This window comes from Octodon degus, unplaced genomic scaffold (assembly GCF_000260255.1).
Source record: "Octodon degus isolate 3935 unplaced genomic scaffold, OctDeg1.0 scaffold00170, whole genome shotgun sequence".
Classification (NCBI taxonomy): domain Eukaryota; kingdom Metazoa; phylum Chordata; class Mammalia; order Rodentia; family Octodontidae; genus Octodon; species Octodon degus.
Genome location: NW_004524746.1, coordinates 4,993,266 through 5,018,410, shown reverse-complemented (window position 1 = coordinate 5,018,410; position 25,145 = coordinate 4,993,266). Strand labels below are relative to the sequence as shown.

The following is a 25,145-nucleotide window of genomic DNA, read 5'->3' as shown; positions in this document are numbered from 1 at the left end:
GGATACAGATGAATGTCCATTTTGTATCTGTGTATTCAAAGTGGTTAGGATAGATATATAGTTACATTCTCTTAATGAATAGAGGGATTTGTTCTGATGGTATTTGTAAATAGGATTCATGTCCGCATCTGGTACAGCAATTAACCACTTGGAAGAATGTATGCAATGTGTTAATTATTGAAACTGTCCTAACAATTTGATTGGAAAAAAAAATAATTTTTGCTGTGGGCAAATACTAAAAATCAATTGTTCTGTGTGTGTTTTCCTAAACCACATGAGCTTGAGAAAGAGCCCATATGAATGTGGATCACTCTTCACAGGTACTAAATGAAGTCTTACCAAAAATATAAAATAAAAAAAAAAAGATGTAGGACAAGTCTGTAAAATATCTATAAAAGCAGAATTCTAAATGTCCCTAATCCTTCATTTTCTCCCTACGATATCTGAAGCATTTCTTGTGTTGCCCTTGGCCGTCTTCTCACAGATCTTGCCGATCAGCAGCCTTACAACTTCCACCTGTTGGCCATAACCCTCGTCATAGCAGGCTCATGTAGGGACTTTCCCTGACCAACTGCGACCAAACAGGACATCACCATCTATTTTCTGTCATACTAGGCTAGTCTCTCTGAGTGTACTTTATCATTTGCCCAGTTTATTTTTTTCACCTGTTTATCTTTTTCATGTTTGATTTCCTGTAGGAAGCAGTTTGCTCTACCTTCTCACATTATTTTAGGAGTAAAAATAACCTCAAAGCAGATATTTAAATAAGATTTTCTTTTCCAAGTGAGAGGAAGTTTGAGCTGAACTGCGGTTCTGGTCGCCCCAGCCCAAGACTTTGAGAGATGAACCTGCAACTCAAAATCAGGTTCCTGGACTCACTGCTTGAAGGAAACTGTACTCAGGGTAACCACAGATTTAGCCTTGTACCTGGTGTTACCAGTACCAGTTATTTCAGAAGATGAGCTTTTTCTTTTTCTAGTCTAAAGCTGTTTTCACTAAATGAGGGAAAGACACAATTATTATACAATTTTGAGGGCAAGAAAATTTATTTTTTTATTTTTTCGGTATTTTAGGACAGAGTCTATAGGTTCTCACTACGTAGATCGGACTCATGGTAATTCTCCTGTTTTCAGCCTTCCCAGTGCTGAGGTTACATGTGTGCGCCACCATGCCCAGTCTCAATTGCGGTCTCAGCATGGCCCTGGGACGGCTGGTGCTGCACACAGGGGATGGAGCTGCAGTCGCTGCGCTCTGCCTAAGCATGCGTTTCAGTCTGCTAACCTATCAGGCCGGCCCTAAGGAGGAGCAAAATTCAGATGGGACTGAAGTGGAGGAGTCTCTTGCTTGTCTGGCACAGGTGTGTGAAGGCTCAGCACCCAGGCGCGCTGGCCCTCGAGGGGCTCCAGGCTTGCTCCCTCTGTAGCAGTTCAAAGCACTGTAGAGCTTTGCTTCTTCTCTGATGTTCTCTCAACTTTATCACCTGGGTTGTAAGTCAAGGCTGTGGCTCTCTGTCAAAGTGCCTTAGATCCTCTTGGCCACAGTGGGATGTTTCATTCTTTTTTCTTTTTCTTTCTTTCTTTTTTTTTTTTTTTGCGGAAACTGGGATTGAACTCAGGGCCTTGCACTTGCCAGGGAAGTGCTTGTTCTACTGAGCCTTCTCCCCAGCCCCTGGATGTTTCATTCTTACTGATCTGATTTTAAGCAGTAGAATCTCTGACACTTTATGACTTTCTCGGAAAGAAAATCAGAGTTTCTCACAAAGTAGCAAAGTAGTAGTCACTAAATGAGAAGAATTACTGTGACATTTTATAGCTGCAGCAGGTCCTCAGGATAAAGACTATTGCCTGTTAACTTTGTAGCTCCTTCCATTAAGGCCGGTTATTCCAGACTGATGCTTTCTCCAGTTTCTTGGTCCAAACTAATTCTTACTGAACTATTGTACTGGGTTTGGATGGGTTTTACAGTGTCTTCAGAAATCTCACCTGGACTCTATTACTCGCATCCTGAGCTTGTTGCTGTGTGGTGTGGGCCCCGCTGCCTGCTGCTCATCCCTATGGCGGCGTTCTAGGCAGGAGGAAGGGGGAAGTCAAGGCTGCTCTCCGAAAGCCTCACCCAGCGACTTCCAGTTGTATTTCATTGGCCTGCACTGTGTTGTCTGACTCTCACTATGGCAGGAGTATCTGAGAAGTGCGTTTTTAAAGAAGCTTGGAGTTTCTCAAGAAAATTGAAATTTTCTTTGTAAGGGGAAGTAGAAGAGACACAATTTTACGTGGAGAAATAGAACGCTCTATGCCATGTTTGCAACTCCAGAAAAATGATACTAAAGGAATAGAAAAGTGTCAACATGCAGGGGCAAACAGTGTAGGAGAAGAGAGAAGAGTAAGTGCCAGTTGATGTTTTGAAATCATAAAGAAGACGGACAAGTGCTGACTTGCTGGAGCGAGAAAGTGACAACCTAAGTTCCTGCAAGGAGCTGGCATCGGAGCCACGTGGATTTGCCCTGTGGGGTCTGGAGCTGTGGAGGGGAGCGCGAGGGGTGAGCTGCCAAAAGAGAGGCAGTTAGAAGCCAGGTAGGGAGCGGAGCTCCACTTGTGAAGTGCGTTTGCCTGCACAGCTTATCCTTCCACTGCGGCCCAGTTTGTTGAGGTCTTCAGTCTCTGGAGCTCAACACTGAGTTTGTTCAAACATTTCTTATGTTAGATGAGATGATGTTATGTGTATCTCCTGATAGTTTAACTTACTTGTATCGTCTCATCTGGCTATTTACTAGTCATTCTTATTTATTCTTTAGTGACTTGTCCTTTTTTGCTAGCTTCATTAACTTTCTTTTATGTTCTTTCATTAGTCAGATAAGTAATCTGTATTTTTTAGTAATTACTAATACATTTTTTAAAAAACACATTTAATTGTTTTTATGGCAAATATGTATGTAATATGGTTATATATCTTCTCCATGGACAAGTAAAGAACTTTAGTAGGCTTTACTATCTTCATGTAAAAGTTTTTTGGTTTTTTTTTTTTTTTTTTTTTTTTTTTGTCAGAACCAGGGATTGAACTGAGGCCCTTCCACTTGCCATGCAGGTGCTTATTCTAGTGAGCTATCTCCCCAACCTCTTTACTATCTTCAGATTCTTTCTTTATTCCCTTATTCCTTCTATCAGGAAATTTATCTTATAATCATATATAATTTAATATTTATGTTACAATATTAGACCTTTGGTTTTACATATGTTTACAATGATATATGTGATTTCTTCAAAGAAAATTTATTTTGCTTATTTTTTGTAGAATTTATTAATTTTGATGAAATGTACATTCCAGTAATTCTCTCAGACATCATGTATGGGGAGTAAACAGGCTGAATCTTTTTTTCAGTAAGCCTCATCCACAGATTTTTAGTTCAAGTAGGTATAAAAGGTTAGACTCAGAGTTCTTTCCAGAACTACTTTCCTTTAGATCTTTGAAGCCCCATTTTATTAAAAGTCTCATATCAATCTGATTCTATTTTTGTTTGTTTCTTTTTTTTTGGAACTGGGGATTGAACTCAGGTGCTTGCGCTTGCCAGGGAAGTGCTTATTCCACTCAGCCATCTCCCCGGCCCCTTGTTTCTTCTTTTTAGAAGGTTTCAGTATTTTCACTTTACCCTTGGTGGAATATTACTACGATGTGGTTGAACCTTGGTAATGGACTCTAGCTGAGCTCCTATTTGTCTTTGGAAAATATTCTTGTATTATATTTTAAGTAATGTTAATATTCAAGTTTCTCCATTCATCCTCTTTGGAGTGTCCAGATGCAGCCCCCCTGGACAGTGAGGGGGGGGAATGATGTGAGACACTGCCAGGTGTTGCTTGTGAAGTGGCCCTTGTCCCTTCCCCTTCTCCTGGCTGGATGACGATAAGTGGAGAAGCCAAGTGGACAAGCAAGAAGGATGAAATTTGTCACCTAGGGCAGAACTTTTCTCCCAGTTCTAAATTGGTAGCCAGTCGCTCCACTGTTGTATGAAAAGGGGTTATTTAAATGTGTTTTGGTATCTTAAAGCTTAACAAATTTAGTAGAACTTAAGATAATATATATTTTATTACTTTTTAATTTTCAAAATAAATATTATGATGCAGTTTTTTTTTTTTTTGAGACTGAGTCTTGCTATGCAGTTCGTGCTATGTACTCACTTTTGTAGCCCCTGGGCTGGTCTCAGACTTACAGCAATCCTCCTGCCTCAACCTCCCAAGTACTGGGATTACAGGTGTGCACCACCATGCCTGGTTCTGGGGCCTGCACAGCTGTCCCAGAACCAGGCACATGAGGCACCACATGAGGGGCCAGGTATCGAACTCAGTACCTTGCCAGGTAGGTGCTTATGCCTCTCAGCTATCTCCCCAGCCCCTGTTGTTAATTTTTACAAAATGAGTGTTTTATCCAATAGCCTTTCCTCTCAAAATGTAAACCACATCTAGTCTGGTTTTGCTTTACTTTAGTAAAGTGGTATTGAACTCATAGCCTCATCATCTCATGAAGGGCTCATTAATACACAGGATTTTGGGTTCCACACGTGCTTCTGGCTCGTCAGCGCTGGCGTGGGTCCTGAGAGTTTGCATTGCTGGTCAGTTCCATGATAATGCTCATACTTCTGCCTGGGCCACTACGCTCTGAGAACTACTCTTCTAGCACTGTACTTCTGTTTCAATCAAGTATAAATTATTCATTTCGTTGGGCAAGGGATATTTTGGCGTTTTTTGATCTCTTTTCAAATATCTGCTTATGTGTAGGAATGTACTTAGAAAATTTGAGGTTGTAGCCTTAATCCTGGGGTTGTAGCCTTAATCCTGAGGTTGTAACCTTAATCCTGAGCTTGCAGGATGTAATGCTTGATTTTGGAAGGGATCTACTCTCTGCTAAGACCTCTGCACTCATCTGCAGGATCACATGGCCTTCTGGGACACTGAGCCTTCTTCCCTAGGCACAGAAGTTTTGTGGCTCTTCCCAAAGTTGTTTTAGAAGAGCCTTTCTCTTACTTACTGGTTGATGATTGATTGATTGATTGATTGATTGAGGTACGGGGGCCTTCACACTGAGCTACATACCCACACATTTTTAAATTTATTCTGAGAAAGGGTCTAAATAAATTGCTAAGTTTCTCAGGGTGGGCTCAAACTTGGAATCTCAGCCTCCCAGAGTGCTGGGACTATGGGCATCCACGACCAAGCTTGGTTCCCTTTTGCATTTTCCAGGCACTTTCCCTGATAGTGGGTCTTCTGCCAGAGCATCCACCAATTTGCAGCTTGAACCAGTCCTGGAGCCATCTACTTTTAACTTGCAATCCCAGGGATGATTAGGTTATATATCTCTGCTTCAATTTATTTTATGTGATACTTTTCTAGAAGAGATTACTGGGACTGGGCAGACAGCTTGGTGGTCTGCCTGCCTGACAAGTACCAGGACCCAGGTTTGATCCCTGGTACCCAGTGCCATACCAGCCCTGGAACCTGGGCACGTGGTGTCGACCACCAAAACCAGGAGTGGTGGCACATACCTGTAATCCCAGAGCTGGGGAGACTGAGACAAGGGGATCACTATGAGTCTGAGCTGTACAGTGAAACCCTATACCAAATAAATAAATAAAAGATTAAAAAATTAGAAAAAAGGGATTTCTCAAAGTTTCTATTCATTTGGTGATCCTACCAGTGTGAACCAGTGTCTTTCCCAATTTCTCCTTTGTATGTTTTGCTGTAATTGTTAGATATTAGGATGAGGGAGAGCAAAGTGTCAACATCTGTCCTGTCCACAATCTGGAAGCAACCTTTCCATCTTTATTTGTGAGTTTAATAAAAGGCTGTCAGGTACCTCATGAGCTTTCTGAGGGTTTACACTATATCATGCTGCCCCCTATCTGTGTACATCCTGCATTTTAATATTTATCTGCTTAAATGTCTCTTTTATCCAACCTGTCACACACTTACATACTGTGTGTTTAAGACATATAGTTTTGTTTTAAAGATGTGCCTAAACTAAGGGGAATGAAGATACACTAGAGACAATTATGATTCCTAATTAAAATTCATAAGACTTGTAGCTTTGGTTAAACAGTTTATGTTACGCACATTAATATCACTATTTTACAAATGAGGGCACTCCAGCAGAGAGTTGCCCCTTATGTCAAATCGCGCACCTATTGGAGAGAAGGAAGTGTGAGCCTGTCAGTAGTACTCCACAGGCTGTACTCATACTTATCAACAGCCTCCTGTGGAGACGCATGAGCTAGATTTCAAAGACAAAGAGCCACAGTGCGCATTACCTATGCTTCTCGTGATAGTGTGTATAAGAAGCCTACTACAGAAGTAAAGCTAGACTCTCATTATTGTTTTCTTGTTGTTGAGTGGGAAGCAAAATAATCAGTACTGTCTTCTTTCCCATCTCCTTACCAAGTGGACAATAGACACTTTTTATTTTCATTTAACACAGGTGATAGTAATACAAACTTACTACAGGCGATGGCATGCTAAAGTCTTCACAGAGGGTTTAAGAAGACAGAAAAAGTTGAGGCTGGAGTGGGAAGCCGAGGAAGAACTAAGGAAGGCAAAAGAAAAAGAAGAATGGAAGCAACTGGACTACTACCGAAGGCATAATCCGAAAACAAGTGAAGACTTTGAACTTCTTTATAATGCACTGGAAAGTAAGTTTGACATAGGTTTTGTATGAAATAGTAATCTTTTAAAATTGTCATGACTAGGAAAACAGTTTACTGAAGACAAAGAGAAGATTATCTTAGGAAGATCATTTGGGCACCAGGGCTAGAGAATTTGGAGAGATGAATATATCTTACATTTAGGATGGGAGTAAAGGCTGCAATGAAATTGAAAATGCTAGTAACAACTAAGAAATGTGCCTATTGCTATGTAGGTTATGCAGTTTTGGTGTCTTATTTCACTTGATTCTCTTCCTTGTAAGATAAAGGGAGAAAACACTGTCTGACCTGGTTTTCTGATGTTTTTAGCAATTTGTCAACTCCGAGACAAACTGTCCAGCAACTGTCTGGTTATGCTCTTTGAAGGAAGGTATAGCAGTACCTTTTGAATCTCCCGTAACAACAGCCACAGCAGTACCTTGCACCTTAGTTCTCCTGAATATGTGTGTCGGCCAGTGATAAACCAAAGGCTTCCACAGCTTGAACAAGTCGAGAATCCTTTCCTTGGGGAAGTGGTGCACTGCTTCATCACTTCCTTGGGGCCCTGTCTCCTTTGCCCATTTTTGCCCATTTTTCCAGTCTTAGGGTCAAAGCCACATGCCCAAAGGGCTTTGCGCTGGCAGTGTTTCTTGAGTATTCCATTGTCACTCCGTGGCGCTCTTGACACCCCAGTGTGTTCAGTTATAGCATCATGGTTTATAACAGTGCCTCTTTTGTTTAACATTTGTTTTCATCACTGGCTTTCAAGCTCCATGGGGGTGTAATTGTTTCATTTTTGATGGTCTCTCTTTCTTGTTGCTTAGCTCATACATTGGAGGGAGTCGAGGGGAAAGAGGAGTCAGTAATGAGTCCCTTCTCCCACATCAGCAGAAGCACCTGCTGAAGTGGAAATGACTGAAATAAGGAATTATGTTAGGTGTCTGAGAGTGAAAAACTGAGCTCTTGTGAAGACAGAATTTTTTAAAATTATGAAGAGCCTCATTTGTTTTTAGTTGAGCAGGGTCTTTTTAGCCAAGGGAATAAATCTTTAATGTTTATGATCATTGAAAACATGAAGAATATTTTCTTATATAGCTTTGTTTCTTGACATACTATATTTTTCTGAGTGTTATGTGTTCTGTTTAGTCAGGTCATGGCTTCCTCTCTCACGGTATACATTTTTGGTTGTTAGCTTTTGGGCTTATTTAAATAGCTATAAGATGGTACCCTATCTATTAGAGACAATATAATGACATTAGGGTTAATAATCAATATTCACATTTTAATCTGATTGATAATACACAATATCAAGAGGCTTGGGGAATGTTTATAACATCATATGGCAGTGTTTGAGGTAGCTTTCAGCTGCCTTTCTTGTAGATCTGTTTTCCTGATTCATTTAATCACAAGCCTCGAGGAATGCTGCTTGTTTTACTTTCAGCTTCACTTCTCTTTCATTTTCTGTGTCAAATGATAATAATGGTCAGGTATCAGTAATTCAGAAGGGAGCACTGCTCACCAAGGTGCCTGTGAAAAACCAGACTTGCAAGTATAAAACTAGCATTGCGCTGGATCAGAGCCCAATGAAAGGCATTTCCCAAATTCACATCTGAATCAACTGCAGGATATAATTGTTATTTTGTTTTTGTTAGCAAGCAACTGTATAAACTAAATATGTTGAGTGAAACTTTGCCTTTTCTATATCTCTTCATGGTGTTACCTAAAACAGGTTACCTACTTCTTCTAAACCGCTTTCTTTACCTATAAAAAGGATACAATAACTCCGAGGACATCTATTTCATATAGCTTAATAAAGTGAAAAGAGCCCAAAATGTAGCATTTATGAAAGTACTTTAAAAGTGTCAATATCTATGCATGTGTTACTGTTAGATGGTGTCTTTTTTTTATTGCTGGTACAAAATAGCTCACACTCAGTAGTTAAAGGAAGGAAGGTTTATTTTAGTTCAGTTTGTAGAGGTTTCAATTCACAGTTGGTTGGTTCCAAGGCAGGACAAGATGGCCAGGGGTCGTGGAGAGGAGAGCAGTGCCTGGTGTGACAGCAGTGGGCCTGCCTTCTTTCCCTCTATCCCATCCAGGCCACCAGCCTACTGGCCGGTGCCACCTGCACCAAGGGTGGGGCTTCCCTCTTCCACATCCTGCCACTTCCCGAAGCCCCTCTCTGAGCACAAGGGGCTTTGGGGGGGCATCTGGATGTAAGGCATCACGTGTGTTAAATCACTTTATAAGTTTCTATACTGAAGTAGAACACACATTTTATATAAGTCCACATAATTTGTATGGAACAAAAATAAAAGAATTCTTGTGTAAGGACATCTTTCAGTTGTTTTCCAACTCTAAAAGTTATAAATAAAAACACTTAGAATAATTATATTCTGTCTTATGTAGTTTAAATCTGGCTCACATGCTCCTAATTTATATTTGCCCTGGGAATATGGGTTCTGTACTCCAGTCTTTGAAACTGCTGCCCTCTAGTGGCTCAGAGTGACAGTTACATAGTATGAAATTAGAATTCACGAGATACAACTTTTCTTCAGGACAGCTAGTCCTTCAGCAATAAAAGAAAAATGATATCACTTTAAGAAAACAAATGTAGCTGTCTAAGATGTATCAAAGACAAGTATATCTCCAGCTAACATTTGATTTTTATGTCTTTTTTTTAGAGCAGTATATTGGGAGTGACACTTGTCACTATCATCAATTGTCACGAGGACTGGTAGTTGAAGAACACAGATTCAAAATGCCCTGTATTCTAAAGAAATCCTGAGATCATGCTGTTATGTTTATTCTAAGTTCTTATTATATAAGGGGAGTTATTCAGAATTTTTGGTAGCTAGCTTTTAAAATTCAATATCACCTCATGAGATTCATCCACATTGTTGGGCTAGTTGAGACAGCAAACCATGGCATGAACACACCGTGACTTAATCATCCACTTTACTGTGTGGATGGATGGATGCTGTCCACCCACACCTAGTTTTGTCAGGTACAAGTAGTGCTGTTAGAGGCGTCTTTTGGAGGGAATATGTGTGCATTTTGTTTAGGTGTAAATCTAGATGTAGAATTTCTGGTGCGTAGTATATATGTAGTTTTGGCTTGAGGTGATCCTGTTGATAACTGTTCAGAGATTGTACCAGTTTACATTCTTACAGGAGATGGTGAAAATTTTAGCTTCTCCATCTTCCTCTCCAACACTGGACGCTTCTGAATTTTTCATGCTGGCTTCTGAGGAGCGTGAGCTGCTTCTCTCCTGCTCATATCTTTTACTAAAATTTCAGTCCCTCCCCCAACAAACAATTACCAAAAAATGCTTTAAAGTTTAAAAATGTGCAATAATAGATCTTCTATATTCTGGATGAAAAAAGGAATTAGTGTTATTTCTTCCTAAAATATTTGGGGTTCACTACTGAAACCATGTAGGCCTGGGGTTTTCTTTGTGGGAAAGATTTTAAACTATAACTTCAAAGTCTTTAATGTAGTGCTGTTCATGTTATGTATTTCTTCTTTGTTAAACTTTGACCAAGTGTTCATATATTGTATTTGACCAAGTTTATGTATGCATTAAGGAATTTGTGGTTTTACTTGTTGTCTAATTTATTAACATAAAGATGTCAACAATATTCTATATCCTTTAGGTACTTCTAGTATTTGCAATATTATTATTAATATTATCTAAATTTCTAATTCTAATAATTTTCCTAATTATGCTAAGGACTTATCAATTTAAGTCACAGATTTTTTCTTTTATATTTTCTTGATTTCTATTATTATTTCCTTTATCATTGATTCATTTGATCTATTTACTTCTGGTTCAATGTATTTTTCTTTTTGTAGTCATATGGTGAAAGCTAAGGACATTGGTCTACAACTAAGACTTTTTTCTTTCCTAAATTAAGTGCTTGGTACTAAGAATTTGCTCCCAGTATAGCATCAGTAAAACTTATATGTTGAATTCTAATTTCCTTTCAGTTCAATATACTTCCTGATTACCCATTTTTTAATTTTTTTATTTTTATTTTAGTTTTTAATTAATTTTACTGAGAAACAGATTGTTATGAGACAGTTTCAAAACCGATTAGTAGGACAGTTTCAATAATTAATATATTGCATATTGTTATCTTCTTAGTGGTTATTCATAGTACAAGATGCAGACATGATATCCTGTCCAAATACTATGAATACAAATCTTTCCTCTCATTGAATTAAGAGAAAGTAGCTGTATATCTATCCTAACTATTTTGCATATACAGATACAAAATGGTCCTTCCTTTGTATCCCCCTTTTTTGTTTAGTTTTGTTAGAGATGTTACCCATTTTTTTTAACCAGTGGATTATTTTAAAGTATGTTATTTAATTTCTAAATAATTGGGAATTTTTCAGAGATCTTTCTGTTAGCAATTCCTAATTTTATTGTGGAGAGAGAATATAATTCTAGATGACTTGAGTTCTGTTTATTGAGACTTACAAATCAGTATATAGGTTATATTGAAAAATATATTGTCAACATTTGAAAAGAGTACATTCTTCTCCAGTTTAGGGGAGTAGTTGATAAATTTCAGCTAGGTTAAGCTGGTTAGTACTGTTGGTCAAGTCCATATATTTACTAATTTTTCATCTTTTGTTTATCAGTTATTATAAGAAGGGTATTGAAATGTTGATTTTAATTGTAGATGCTTATATTTTTCTTCACAGTCATTTAAAATCTTCCTTCATGTGTTTTGACTATGTTACTAGATGCATGAACGTTTAGGATTGCGTTGTCCTCTTGAGTTGAGCTTTTATCATGATGAAGTGATTTTTCTTGTCTTTTATAATTTATTTTTACTGTTAAATCTATTTTGCTTGATAGTAATATACCTTCCTTGGCTTCTAATCCCTGTTGACATGGTATATCTTTGTTTGACCTTATGATTTCTTAGAACTACTTTATGTGCCTTATGTTCAAGATATGTTTCTTTTAGGAAACTTGTACCTAGATCATGCATTTTTAATCCAACCAGATGATCTCCACCTTTTAGTTGGCTATTTAAAGAATTTCCATTTAATATGATTATTGATATCATTAGATATAAAAATTTTATTTCTTATATGTGTTCTTGATTGTTTTAATATGTAATTCTTTTTAATATTTATCTTTTGACTTTTATGTGTTTATGTTTACCCACACTTATTTATTTTTGTACAGCTTAGAATTTCTTTGCTTCATAAGCTTGAGAACCTATGAATTTTATAATTATTGATAATTTTTAAAAATTCTTGATAATTTTTTTACTGTAAACTCTCTTGACTATCACTTTTGCTCCAGTTTCTCTAGCTGTTATTTTGCCCTATTCCTTCCCTTACTTCTCATTTTAAAACCCCTGTTAGGCATATGTTGGATCTTTTCATGCCATTGTGCCTCCAGTTTGTGATGACAACTTTATAAGATGCATGTAAACTCTTAGTGGTGGACAAATATTGTGCATTCTAATGTTTCTTGCTTAGAAATTACAAATTTACATCTACAAAATTTTAGATTGAGTATGGGTATACAATTGAACTTCAGATTCTGGAGTTAGGTCACTTATATAAAAAAGTAAGTGCAGAACACAAAATGTATTCTTTCAAATGAACCGTGAGGGTTTCACCCAAGAGCCTCATGCACTCAGAGGCAGGGCTTCTTCTGGAAGGTGACTGACATGCGTGGGTGACATGTGAGAGCTGAGGTGCAGTTAGGGGCCAGGGTCAGGTAGGAAGAGGCAGATTTCTGCGGTGTGACCTGCAAGGCCTTCTCTGCTCCCAGCTCGGCTCTTCCCTCTGCTTCCTGAATGCCATGGGCTGAGCAGCGCTCCACCTCTGGGCCCCTCTGCCACACCCTTTCCATCTTGGAGCCAGCAGACCACAGCCTTGAGCTGTAAATCAAAATAAAACTTTCTTTCTTACAGTTTCAGGTCAGATATTTTGTCTCAGCAATGAGAAAAGTGACCAAGATATGAACCAATTGTTTACATATATTTTACTTTAAAATTTTCTACAATTTCTATACATTTTTATATATTTACATATTTTATATTATAGCTACATAATGTCATCTCTGTATAGTTCTGGAAAGTGTCATATCAAATGCAAAATGAATTTTGTTCAACTCTTTCTGTTCTTTGATTTTTCTATTCTTTCTTAGTAGTTGGGACATGGTATTTCTCCCTTGACATGTTTTATCTCTTACCATAGACTTACTATCTTCATCTAATTAAGAATTTTGATGACATGAAATACATTACACTCATTTCTAATCAGCTTGGTTGGGTTGATTCTTTTAATACATCATATTACTAACATAACCAATGAAAAAAATCTGTGTGTATGTTAGATAGTATATATCTTATATATGGATATATTCAGATTTTTCTGGAATTTAGGATTTTATATGAGAGTAGTATAATGGGCTTTGAGGTTTCCAAAATAGCTTAAATAATGACCTACTGGCCTAGGTTTATTACTGATTCTAAAGATTTCTACTGTAAAACTGATGTATAAAATAGGCTCACTTATATCATTCAATTTTTGGTTTTTGAGATACCATTTATATAACCCTAAAATATAAGCATTCAGAGCTATTATTTCCACAAGAAAGCTATTTTTCTCTTCATTAACAAATTGCCTTTTGGTGAATAATATTTTTCTTATTTCTTAAAGCTCTTTTGGTTGATAAAGTTACCTTGAAATAACAAACTCATCAATCATGGATTTCCTGAACTTTCATAATATAATTTAGCTCTTAAATGTATAAATCCTCTTGCTGGGCAGATCAAGCAGTGTTTGAATAATGTATTCCTGCTAAAGGACAGAGAGGATTCTTATAAAGAACATGACTGGCAAGTCCTTGACCAGATCAGGATGATTTCAAATTGAAATTTGAGAGGAGAAAGAAATACTATGGAAAAAACTTAAAAATAAATAAGATGAAAGCCAGTGGTTATGAAAGGAGGGTCAAAAATAACACTACTGCTTCAGAAATCTGTCTTCTAACTTACAGAGACTAACGTGAAAGCCTGAAACTTTAATAAAACGCAAATATGCTTTCTAACTATATAAATTTATGTAAATTTATTATGTTCTGAAATATTCCTGCAACTTGGTGAGAAAAAAGATCAAGTCTGCAAAGCTATAGTGAGAGGATACATATATGTAATTGAATTGTATCTCATGAATGCAAGGTGCCCATCAACTTATATCAAGTAGAGATGTCCGAAGGAAGTCTTTAAATGTAATGGTGAACATCATTAGGCTTTGGGCTGATGATGAAAGAGAAGAGAACCAGAAATTAATTCTCACAGAGTTTACCGTGTGCAACCAGGGAGAGGAAAGGGACCATGTTAGCTTCTTCAAGAAGACACTGTGCCATTCTTACTTTTGTATGCACCATATAATCTTGCAGAGTTCCTGTTACATAGTGATTGCTCACAAATTGTTGAGCATCTTGAATTGACAAAGAAGTGGTAGAATTTTGGCAGGTATAATAACCATATGAGGGAAACAGACTTTTTAAAACTCAGACAGCAACAGGTTTGATTGTGCGTCCATAGTGCAGACTACAAGGCCCTAAAATATTCTGACAATATAATAATAAATTATCTCTACATAGAAGGAAAGTTAGATGGCCAATGAGCTAAATGTACCTCTTTAGTAGCAAACCAAGTGGTAAGTTCACATGGCAAAGGTCTATGCACAGCTGAAAGGATGACCTATATTTTGGGAGAAAGAATGGCAGTGCTTTTGAGCATGAACCACAGAGTTAGATGTTCTCAGTTCAAGTCCTGGATCCCCCACGCATTAATTGTGTGGCCTTGGAGAAGTATACAGCCTTTCTTTTCCTCAATTTCTCTTTCTGTGTGATGGGGGCTAGTGGCACCTGCTTCATTGGCTTCTCAGGAGATTTAAATGAGTTACGTGCCTAAAATGTTCCGGTTAGGGCCTTGCACATAGTGCTGCACTGCATGGTACTTGTTGTTATATTGTTGCATAATTTCATTAGAAAAGAGGAAACTAAGACATGGGGAGAAAATAGGAGATAGTAGTAAATGGTGCAGTTACAAACAACACATTTTTCTCTGGTGCACACAGAACAATAAAATGGAAGCTAAGGCACACTCTGGTTCCATCTTGAAGTCATGGATTCTCTGTCAATTTGGAGAGAACAGAGTGGGAGCTGACCATTTGGTATATTCTGATATATTCTAGGGTGAGGACGTCTTCAAAGCACCCAAAGATGTTGTCTTAGTTACTTTTCTCATTGCTGAGATGAAATATTCAACACCCAGAGTTTAGAAAGGAAATGTTTCTTCAGCTCACAATTTGTAGAGGTTTCAGTTCATAGTTAACCGATGGTATGGCAGAGGGGCATTACAGGATGAGAAACTGTTTCTGGCAGGGAGAGGGCAGCAAAGCAGAAGGCAACAAGCAACTAAGCAGCAAAGCAGCAAGTGACAACAGCAGCCCCCATTCTGTCCCTTATATACTATTAACATTTTCCGCACCCTAAATCCTAGCATCTCACCATGAATGAATCCTAGCGTAACATCCTTGACCCCAGCATCACACACCCTAAACCCAGTCACGTCTGAAAAGCCATACTTACAACCAAATAAGGCTTTGGGGGAATATCTAGACCATTTGGACACAAACCATAATAGATGCATCAAACTTTATGTATGAGTTTCCCAAGGGGAGGAACCTTAGATATTCCTATCTTGGAAGTTGAAGGTCAGAGGATTCGCTCAAATTCAAAACTAAGGACGCATCTTGTGAGAGGGATAACAGAGGAGAAAGATGAAAATGTGCAGCATGTAGGCATTTTCAAGGATATCTCTGATAATCCCCCAGAACTTGGAAGGAACTGAAACTTATAACAAATATGAGAAGCTACAATGACTTTTTGAAGGCTTGTTCAGAATAAAGACTCTTAGGCCCCAACTCCAACCTCTGTTTTCTCATTTTCTACAAAGAGCAGAGCACAGACATGACTTAAACAAGTTCAAGTCCCCGTCCAGATGAACATCCCGAAGAGCTAGAGTCCTTACCAACACTGTCACGGGGAGGGGAAGAGGGGCCCAGCTTTGCATATTCGTGTTGCTGCTGCTGCTTCCTTTTTAGATCACGTTTGCAAACTTCTGTTTCATGTTTGGTGTTACGTATGTCCTCTGAAAGTATCATGTCATTGAACTCGAACAAAATTTTTCTGTTTTATTTTCAACAAAATATAAATATAACCATTGTATATTTATAAATATGCTATCATGCTTTTTTGCCTCATGGTTTGCTTCTTTCTATCTTATTTAAAATTTTAAAAAAATTTTTCTGCACAAGGCATGTTAGTTTTACTGTCTTCTTCAGTCATTTAAAATGTTTGGCATTGTTCAGAAAGTATTTCAAAGACTTTCTTGAGGCATGACACACTATCAATAGCTCCACAGACTCCCGTTTTGAGTAATTCTGAGTCACTTAGCTGAGATTGACTGTGTTCCACTGCAATCAGTGTCCACCGTGTAGATGGCCTAATAGTAGTGTGGAGGTCAGTTGTGCACTGTTGACTCCCATTTATTCAGTAGTGTCTGCAGTGCATCTTTTAGACATTCTTTAAGATTTACCATAAAGGATCCAATGCCTTTCTGATTTCAGGTCTCTTTTTCCTCCTTTATTGTACCATTTGTCAGAACTTAGGTGAGGGAAGGTAGCAGGTTTTGTGGAAATCTCTTTTGCTATCTATGGTGCTCCATATTTTAAGATGATTTGTGATAAACCAGGAGAGCTTGGGCTAGATGGGAGAGCAAATGATTTCAAATGATGTGCAAATTAAGAAATGCAAGTCTTGGGCTGGGTAGATAGCTCAGCAGACTGCGATCACTGGGTGTGGTGACGCACACCCACCAGTGCTGGGGGTGCTGAGACAGGAGGAGCACGATGAGTCTGAACTGTGTAGTGAGATCCTGTATAAAATAAATAAATTTTTAAAATTAAAAGAAGAAATGCAAATCTTTATGGCCAGCAAAAAGAAAATACAAGTGGGATGTGTCAGCTGTCCTCAAATGTTTGGGTGAGGGAGGGAAAGAGCTTGGCCAAGTGGAATTGCTGGTTTGAAATTTTTGCGAAATTTCCACACTGATTTCGATAGTAGTTGTGCTACTTTGTGGTCCCCCATCTCTTTGAGGTGGGACGTGTCAGAGCAAATGGGTGTGATGTAACCCCCACCCCACGTTCAGCATATTAGTGCTAGTTTACAGAATCTGGGCAAACCATTCTTGTTCAAGCTGCTGAGAGGAATATTTCTTTTAATAACATAAGATTGAAATATTTATTTATTTATTTATTTGGCTCAGGATCTTGCTATGCAGCTCAGACTCATAGTGATCCTCCTGTCTCAGGATCAAGGGATTAAGGTGTGTGCCACCATGCCTGGACTCGGTAGCCAGTACAGTGTGCCCAGAGTTCTGGGGCCTGCAAGGCATGTGGTACCAGGGGTAAAACCTAGGTCCTTGCACTTGCCAGGCAGACACTTAGACTGCCGAGCTATCTCTCTGGCTCCAGGATTGTAATATTTAATGTCTAAGGTTATTCCCAACACTGTATTTCTGTTAGTGTCAATTAGGTAAACGTCTCACATTTTTGAAATGTAAGATCAAAAGAGTTTTCTTTCTCAAATTTAGAATATATGAGAATTAAGGTAACACTTGTTTCAATGTATATATCTGAGCTGATGAACTGAGAATTTTTGATTCACTTAAATTTGAGGTAGGACCTAACAATGTATACTTTATGATCTAGGTTGATTTTGAGGACATGATGTTATTCTTTAAAAAATAATTATTAGGGCCAGGGAGATAGCTCAGTAGAACAAGAACTTGCCTGGCAAGCGCAAGGGACTGAATTCAACCCCCAGTTCTCAAAACAAAACAAAACAAAACAAAACAAAACAAAACAAAACAAAAAAACTGTTAGTGAATGTGTGTAGTACATAATGTTTATATTCGTTGCAGGGAGCTGGTACATGTGCATAATCCTGATCAATTCTGCTTTTCATCCCTTTTCCTCTGCTCCCTCCTCACTATACCTATTTCCTGATCTCCTTCCTTTTTGGTACCTATTTGCAGTGCACAGTACTTATATTCCCTATATGTAGTTGATACAGGTATTTGAAACATATGAATTCCTTTTTATCCCTGTCCCTCTCTTTCCCCCTACTCCCTCCATCTCTTGATTCTCTTGCCCTGTGAGGAAGATCTATCTGCCTGCTTCCTATTATCTTTCTATCATTTTACTTTTTATTTATGCTTTGGATTTCTCATGCCAGAAAAATGATGTCGTATCTAAGCTCGTGTGTCTGACTTGCTTCACTTAATGTTCTGACCACAAGGTGCACCCATTTCTGTCAGCTGGCTTTCTTTATACACAGCAGTGCTCCCCTGAATGTAAACGCCACATTCTCTTTACCCATTCATCTGTTGGTGGGCATATAGGGCACTTCTAAGATTTAGCTATTTGGGTTTATCCAGCTATAAACAGATATGAATGTATTACTGTACTCTGATGTCTTTAACACTTTTAGGAAGATGCTGAGAAAGGGAATAGCTGGGCCAAATGGAATTCCGAGTCTTGTACATTTGAAGAATCTCCACACTAATTTCCATAGTAGTTGTAACAGTCTACATTATCACCAACAGTGGAGTAGTGTTCCTTTTCCTTTCCTATCCTTTCTAGCCTTTGTTATTATTTGCTTTCTTGATTTAGACATTCTTTCTGAGATTAGAGGGAATCTTGGTGTTGTTTGAATTTGTACTTTTCTAAAGGCCAGGATGGGGGGGCTGGGGAGATGGCTAAGTGGAATAAGCGCTTCCCTGGCAAGCACAAGGGCCTGCGTTCAATCCCCGGTCCTGGTTCTGCCAAATAAATAAATAAGTAAATAAAGGCCAGGATGTTAAGCATTTCTTCACATATTTATTGGCCAGTTGTACTTCTTCCTATGGAAGAAGTTTCCATTCAGTTTTGTTGCCCATTTTTTAATTTAGTCTTTATTTTGGGGAGTCTAGTTTTTCGAGGACTTCATATGTTGTAGATATGAATCTTTTGTCTGAGAAATTGCCAGCAATTTTTTTTATCCTATTCTGTATGTTATCCTATTCACTATGTTGGTTGTTTTATGGAAGCTTTCTAATTTGTTGTAACCCTTTGTGTTGATTTTTCTGGACTTTTTGTTTTGGTACTGGGGATCGATCTCTGGACCTTGCACTTGCTAGGAAGGCACCCTGAGCTATCTCCCCAGCCCTGTGTTGATTCTTGAGACTATTTCCTGTGCAGAACATTGAGAAAGTCCTTCCCTATGCTTATGACTTCAAGAATTTTACGATTTTTGTTACCTAGCCCATTGTTTCTGTTTTAACATTTAGATCACTGACCTATTTTGACTTTAGTTTAGTACATGGTGAGAGATCTAGGTCTCCATTCAACCACATGAATGTGGAAACACATTTTCCCAATACCATGTATTAATGAGTCTGTCTTTATTGTGATATGCTTTGGGCTCCTTTGTTAAAGATCAAGTAGCTGAATATACTTGGGCTTTTCTCTGCAGTCTGTATTTTGTTCCACTGATCTTCATATCTGTTTTTGTACCAGTACCACACTTTTTTACCACACTAGTTTTGTAATATAAATTCAGGTCCCAGATGGTTATGTCTTTCACTTTGATCTTTTTGCCCAGGATTGATTTTGCTATTCTGGGTCTCTTCCAATCCCATATGAATTTTAGGAGTGTCTTTTCCAGTTCTGTAAATAAAATTTTTGGAATTTTGGTTGGTATTGGACTAAATTTAAAAATTAATTTTGGCCTATGACCATTTTGAGTATATTGTTTCTACCTACCCAGCAACAGAGGCTGTCTTTCCATTTTCTGTTATCCTCTTTGACTTCCTTTTCAGAGTACTGTAGTTTTTACTATAGAAGTCTTCCCTTTCCTTAGTCAGGCCAATTTGTAAGTATTTAATTTTTCTTTGTGGTATTAATGAATGACATTTTTCTTAATTTCTTTCTCAGTGAGTTCATTATTAGCTACAGAAACACTATTGTGCATTGATTTTGCATGTATATTACTGAATTTAGTTATTAATTCTAACATTCTTTTAATGGATTTTTTGGAATCTTCTGTGTATAGAATCATGCCATCTATAAATAATAGTAGCTTAACTTTCTCCTTTCCTATACATTTCCCTTTTATTGATTTTCCTTGCTTACTTGCTGTTACTAAAATTTCGAGTACTATGTTGAACAAGGGTTATGATAGTGGATGTCTTCATCTTGTTCTTGATTTTTTTTTTTTTTTGGTAAGGGTTTATAGGGTCTCACTATGTAGATTGGAGTCATAGTGATCCACCTGTGTTCAGCCTCCCAAATTATAGGTGGGTGCCACCATGCCCAGTCTCAACTGCAGTCTCAGAGTGCCACGGGGACAGGGCTGGCACAGCAGGCCAGGGTCAAACCTGGGACCCTGAGTCTGGCGCTTTAATCCATCGAGCTATTCAGCTGGCCCTTTGTTCTTGATTTTTAAGGGAAAGATTTCAGATTTTCCCCATTTAATATGATGTTAGTAATAGGCTTGTTATGAATGGCTTTTATTAGCTTGTGATGAGATCCTTGTATATTTATTTTGATCTTTTTTTAAAATCATGAAATGATATATTTGGTCTAAGGCTTTTTCTGAGTGTGCTGAGGTCACATGGTTTTTGCCCTTGCTTCTGTTTTGTGATTGATGTATGTTTAATCACCCTTGCATTTCTCAGATAATGTTTATTTAAATATAGTTCTTTGACATATTATTATTTGGTCTTAAGTTATATTCCATGGACACCATCTTTACTGATAGTAACCAAAGCTTTAAAATATAAATATTTTTATCATGAAGCACACTGAATTGAGTACAGAGCAAGTGAATTACTTTCTAAATTTGATGCTAGTACTTAGGGTTTTGTGAAGAAATGGAAACCAGCAAGTACTGAGTGAGGATAACAACTACAGCCAACACGTCTAAATAAAACTGCTATTCCAGGTCCTCAGGGAAGCAGACACTAACATTGATTAAGGAGCAAGGAAGGGAGAATGTGAGGGTGGGAAAGAAGTGAGGAAGGAGAGGGGCAAAGAGAAAGCAAGGAAAGTCTTCAGATTGAGATGAGGTTTGACACTTATGGAAGTTATGAGAGTGAAAAGAAAAAGAATGGGGTAGAGAGGCTCTCAGAGTGAGACAGCACAGAGAAAGTCTATGTCAGCAGAGAGCTCTGTTAGAAGAAAAGTCCATTGCTGGGGATGCACAGCCAATCCTTCACTTCCTCAGAGTTCTAAGTCCTTTAGAGCTTTGTATGCAAAGTGTGGCCTCTGTTCCAACATCGCAGCTGACAGGAGTTGTTGGAGTTGCCAACTCCTTCTGACAGGCAGGTGCTTAGACCACCGAGCTACCTCCCCAGCCCCTACTCCTTCTGACAAATATTTTCCTCAAGGGAGAGTTTGTGCGGGGCACATGCATGACTGCCACAAAATCCATGTGGCATTTCTTTTCAATGCTGGGAGTGTGCATATATATTTAGAAGCATAATTTGACATAATTTGGTACTGGTTTCTTTTGGTTTCTATCTGTTTCATTCTATTAGTTTAAGTCTTTTGGATTCCTTGTGGTTCCCCTGTCCCCCCATACACATCAGGTATATAATATGAATGGTTCTTTTCATGTATAATTTTATCTAACTGATTCAAAAATAAAATGTCCTTTATTAGAATGTGATGGTAAAAATGCTCTGTAGAGACATGGGGTTTTTAAAACTCAATTTTTTCCTGTCATTGCTCTAGTCTGGCGGCAAGAACAACTTACATACATTAACCAGTATTTTACTGGAGCTGAAAGGAAAGCTGCTTTATGTGAACTTCTGGAAAAAGAGACCCAGATAATTGCTTCCATTGAGAGACAGAGACACATTGCTCGTGTGGCAAGGCAGGAAAAAGCGATACAAGTTTTTATGGATAAGGTTAGTGAAATACCTACTATTTGAAACACGATCATACCCTCAGTTTAGCAATGTGGGAAAATGAGCCAAAGGAGACACTGCAGTGTAAAAATTTACACGAATTTTGTTGACTATGTTGATAACATTCGTTTACATTCTGTACGTTTATTCTTCTGATATAGCTGTCCTGTTAGCTGCATCCTAAAGATTGGTAAGTAGCATGACATTAGCATCTCTTTACTAAGTGTTTGGCCATGAAAGAAAAATGGAGATATTTTCCTTCTGACTTAGGCTCACTACCAGAATCAAGTGATTTGCACACCTGGATAAAATACAGAGTATTAAAGTCACAAAACATCAGAGAATGGCTGCTTTAACAGTAAGCAACAAGAAAAAAACAGGCAGAGCCTTAGTGTTTCTGCTTTGGCTCACCACACTGTTAACTGATTTGAAATTTTTATCCAAAAAGATATATGATTATTGAAGACCATGAAAACATGCAATTAAACGAAAAACTAAAGTAATTACCCTTTTGTGGTCAAAACTGCCTGTCTGATATTGAATAGCCTGTTTCCATAGTAACAAATTTCCTTTTATAAACCTGATCTTTCCAAACAATTAAAGGCCAATTCAGCTTGAAGAAAAGGATGCAGTTCCCAAAGATACTAGCCTCTAGTGATTCTAGTTTAGTGTGTCTTACTTTTTGAGAACACTTGTTATTACACACTATTTTTTGATACTTTAGATACCCTTCCCTCATCTTATGTGCTTTGCTGTTTGATTGCAGTGTATCTTTAACTGCAGTTCTAGTACCATATCAGTTCTGTAGAAGCTTCCAAACTATATGTACAGTTCCCTATTGTGACTGTTTCAGATGTCCCAAGAGTATACCTTGAGGGAGTGAGATGATCCTGAGTCACATCATCTCACCATCTCTTGACCCCTTGTCTCCACACTGATGCTACTGCATGGCGTCCATATGTAACCTACCTCTGTGAATGTTTCATCCTCTACTCAGCTGTTCCAGACAGAAACCTGGGCCTTATTCTTGGTTTCCATCTGCCTCTCAATTTCTATTGCTTAAATATTTCTTTAATTCTTTACTTCTTCCTTCCCAAAATTAGTATCATTGATTGCAGGGAAAACATTATGCCAGGGCATCCTGAAAACCTTACCTATATCAGATGTGAACTACAGCTATACTGAGTGTTTGGGGAAGGCCCTGCAGTCCTCCAAAACACAAGAATAGGAAGAGAATTTTGAGGAACTGCTGTAGGGAATTTCTTTTGTCTCCTTACTTTTCCCAGAAGAATGTTATGAGACAAACCTTGCCCTTTCTTATCTCGCATATGTGAGATCAACACTCGTTCAATTGAATTGGAATTTCCCTCTCATCTGGATTATTTTATATTTCCATATTGAACTATTTTTTGGTATCTTGATTTTGCATTTATTGAAGATAGGAAAATAATTAGAGACTTGGCAGAGCAAATTTGGGCCAAGAGAAAGGAGGAAAAGTATACACTAGGGGAGAAAGCAAGTTACTGTGAGAAAACGCAGTAGCAAAACAGTCGACACATTGACTATTGTTCTATCTATCTGTCTGTCTGTCTGTCTGTCTGTCTGTCTGTCTGTCTATCTATCTGTCTATCTATTTAGTACAGGGTCTTGATATGCAGCTTGGACCCATACTGATCCTCTTGTTTCAGCCTCCCCAGTGCTGGGATTACAGGTGTGTGCCACCAAGCCCGAACTCAGCACAGGGTTAGCATGGCATGTAGTACCAGGGATTGATCCTTGAGCTTGTCTGACAGGTGTTTAGATCATCACACTATCTCCTTGACCCTCTTTTATTTTAAAGAGAGAAAGAAATAATAAAATAGAATTTCAAAAAGGTTAATAGGAGAGTTACAATAATGCATTATGAATTGTCTTTAGGTGTAATATCACATATAAGCAATATTAGCTCAAACCTTTCTTTTCAGTGAACTAAGAGAAATTTGCTTTATATATAACTATCTTGTATATATAGATATATGTATTTTTTTCTTTTTCCTTTCCTCTTTCCTTCATCACAGTTTGTCTTTGCTTTTGAACAGTTTCGTCCCAGTTCACAATATCTATTTAACATTTTGGATCATATTTACTCATTCAGTTTTTCACTCTAGTGAGACCGTACAATGTTTACACATTTGGATCTGTTTTATTTCACTTATGAGTATGGTCTAGTGTTGCATTCAGGGCCAGTGAGATAGCTCAGCCATCTAAATGCCTGCCTGGGCAAGTGCAGGGACCAGGGTTCAATCCCCGGCATGCTGCACCGGCCTCACTTCCTGGTGTGCTACACCTGCCACAGAGACTGGGAATGCTGGTGTTGGCCTGTAATCCCAGTGTTGGGGAGGCTAAAAATGAGTGAGTCTGAGCTGCACAGTAAGATATCATGCCTAAAGACAATATACAATGTATTAATTGCTGTAACTCTCCTATTCACCTTTGTGAAATTCTATTTCATTGTTATTTGTATTTTCTTCTACTTAAAATAAAAAAGAGGTTTTTATATACATTAAAAACTTCTAAAGTTGAATCCATTTACTTATAAAAGTTTCCAATTTATCCTTCTTTATGTCTGAGTAGCACTCCATTGTAAAAACAAAACAAAATAAAACCCGCATCTCTTTTATCCATTTCTCAGTTGGTGGATATTTAGATTTTCCCCAAGAGTTAACTATTGCAAATTGTGCTGCTATAAACATGGATATACACATATCACTGTGGTATGTTTTAATTTTTCTGGGAAAATACCCTAAAGGGGAAGAGTTGGGTCAAATAGGATGTATAATCCTAGTTTTTAAAGGAATCTCCACACTGATTTCCATAGTTGGTGTATCAGTCTACATTCCCACCTACAACAGTGGAGAAGGATTTCTTCTTCACCCACAGCCCTGCTGGTATTTTTTAGCAGTTGGTTTCTTTTTTCTTTTTTAAAATAATTTTATTGAGAAACAAATAACAATGAGACACTTTCAAAACTGATTAGTAGGACAGTTTCGATAATTAATATATTGTATATTGTTGACTTCATACTAGTTATTCATAGTACAAGATGCAGACATGATATCCTGTCCACAAACACTATTAGAACAAATCTTTCTATTCATTGAAAAAAGGGAAAGTAGGTGTATATCTATCCAAACTATTTTGAGTATACAGATACAAAATGGTCCTTCATTTGTATCCCCTTTTTTGTTTAGTTTTGTCAGAGAAGGGTATTCCATTGTCATTTAAATAGTGTAGGTGTGTGAATTCAGCAAAATATTCCAATATAGTCCAATTGTCCATAATAGTAGTGGGTTATCCATAGGACTGGCAATATCAGAAGATGTTGACTTGAGCCTTTTACAGCTCAGAACATTAATATGGCTTTACTTTTCATACTTCGTTTTTAA

At 37.8% G+C, this 25,145-nt stretch overlaps 1 protein-coding gene across 1 annotated transcript in view; it reads left to right on the top strand.

The window, feature by feature from the left end:
* Positions 1-25,145, top strand: part of Iqub (IQ motif and ubiquitin domain containing) — a 111,588-nt gene that overhangs the window by 25,479 nt on the left and 60,964 nt on the right. The window contains exons 6-7 of the mRNA XM_023703433.1: positions 6,460-6,670; positions 21,545-21,720. Coding sequence (XP_023559201.1) covers positions 6,460-6,670; positions 21,545-21,720 — 387 coding nt within the window. The remainder of the gene's footprint in view (positions 1-6,459; positions 6,671-21,544; positions 21,721-25,145) is intronic.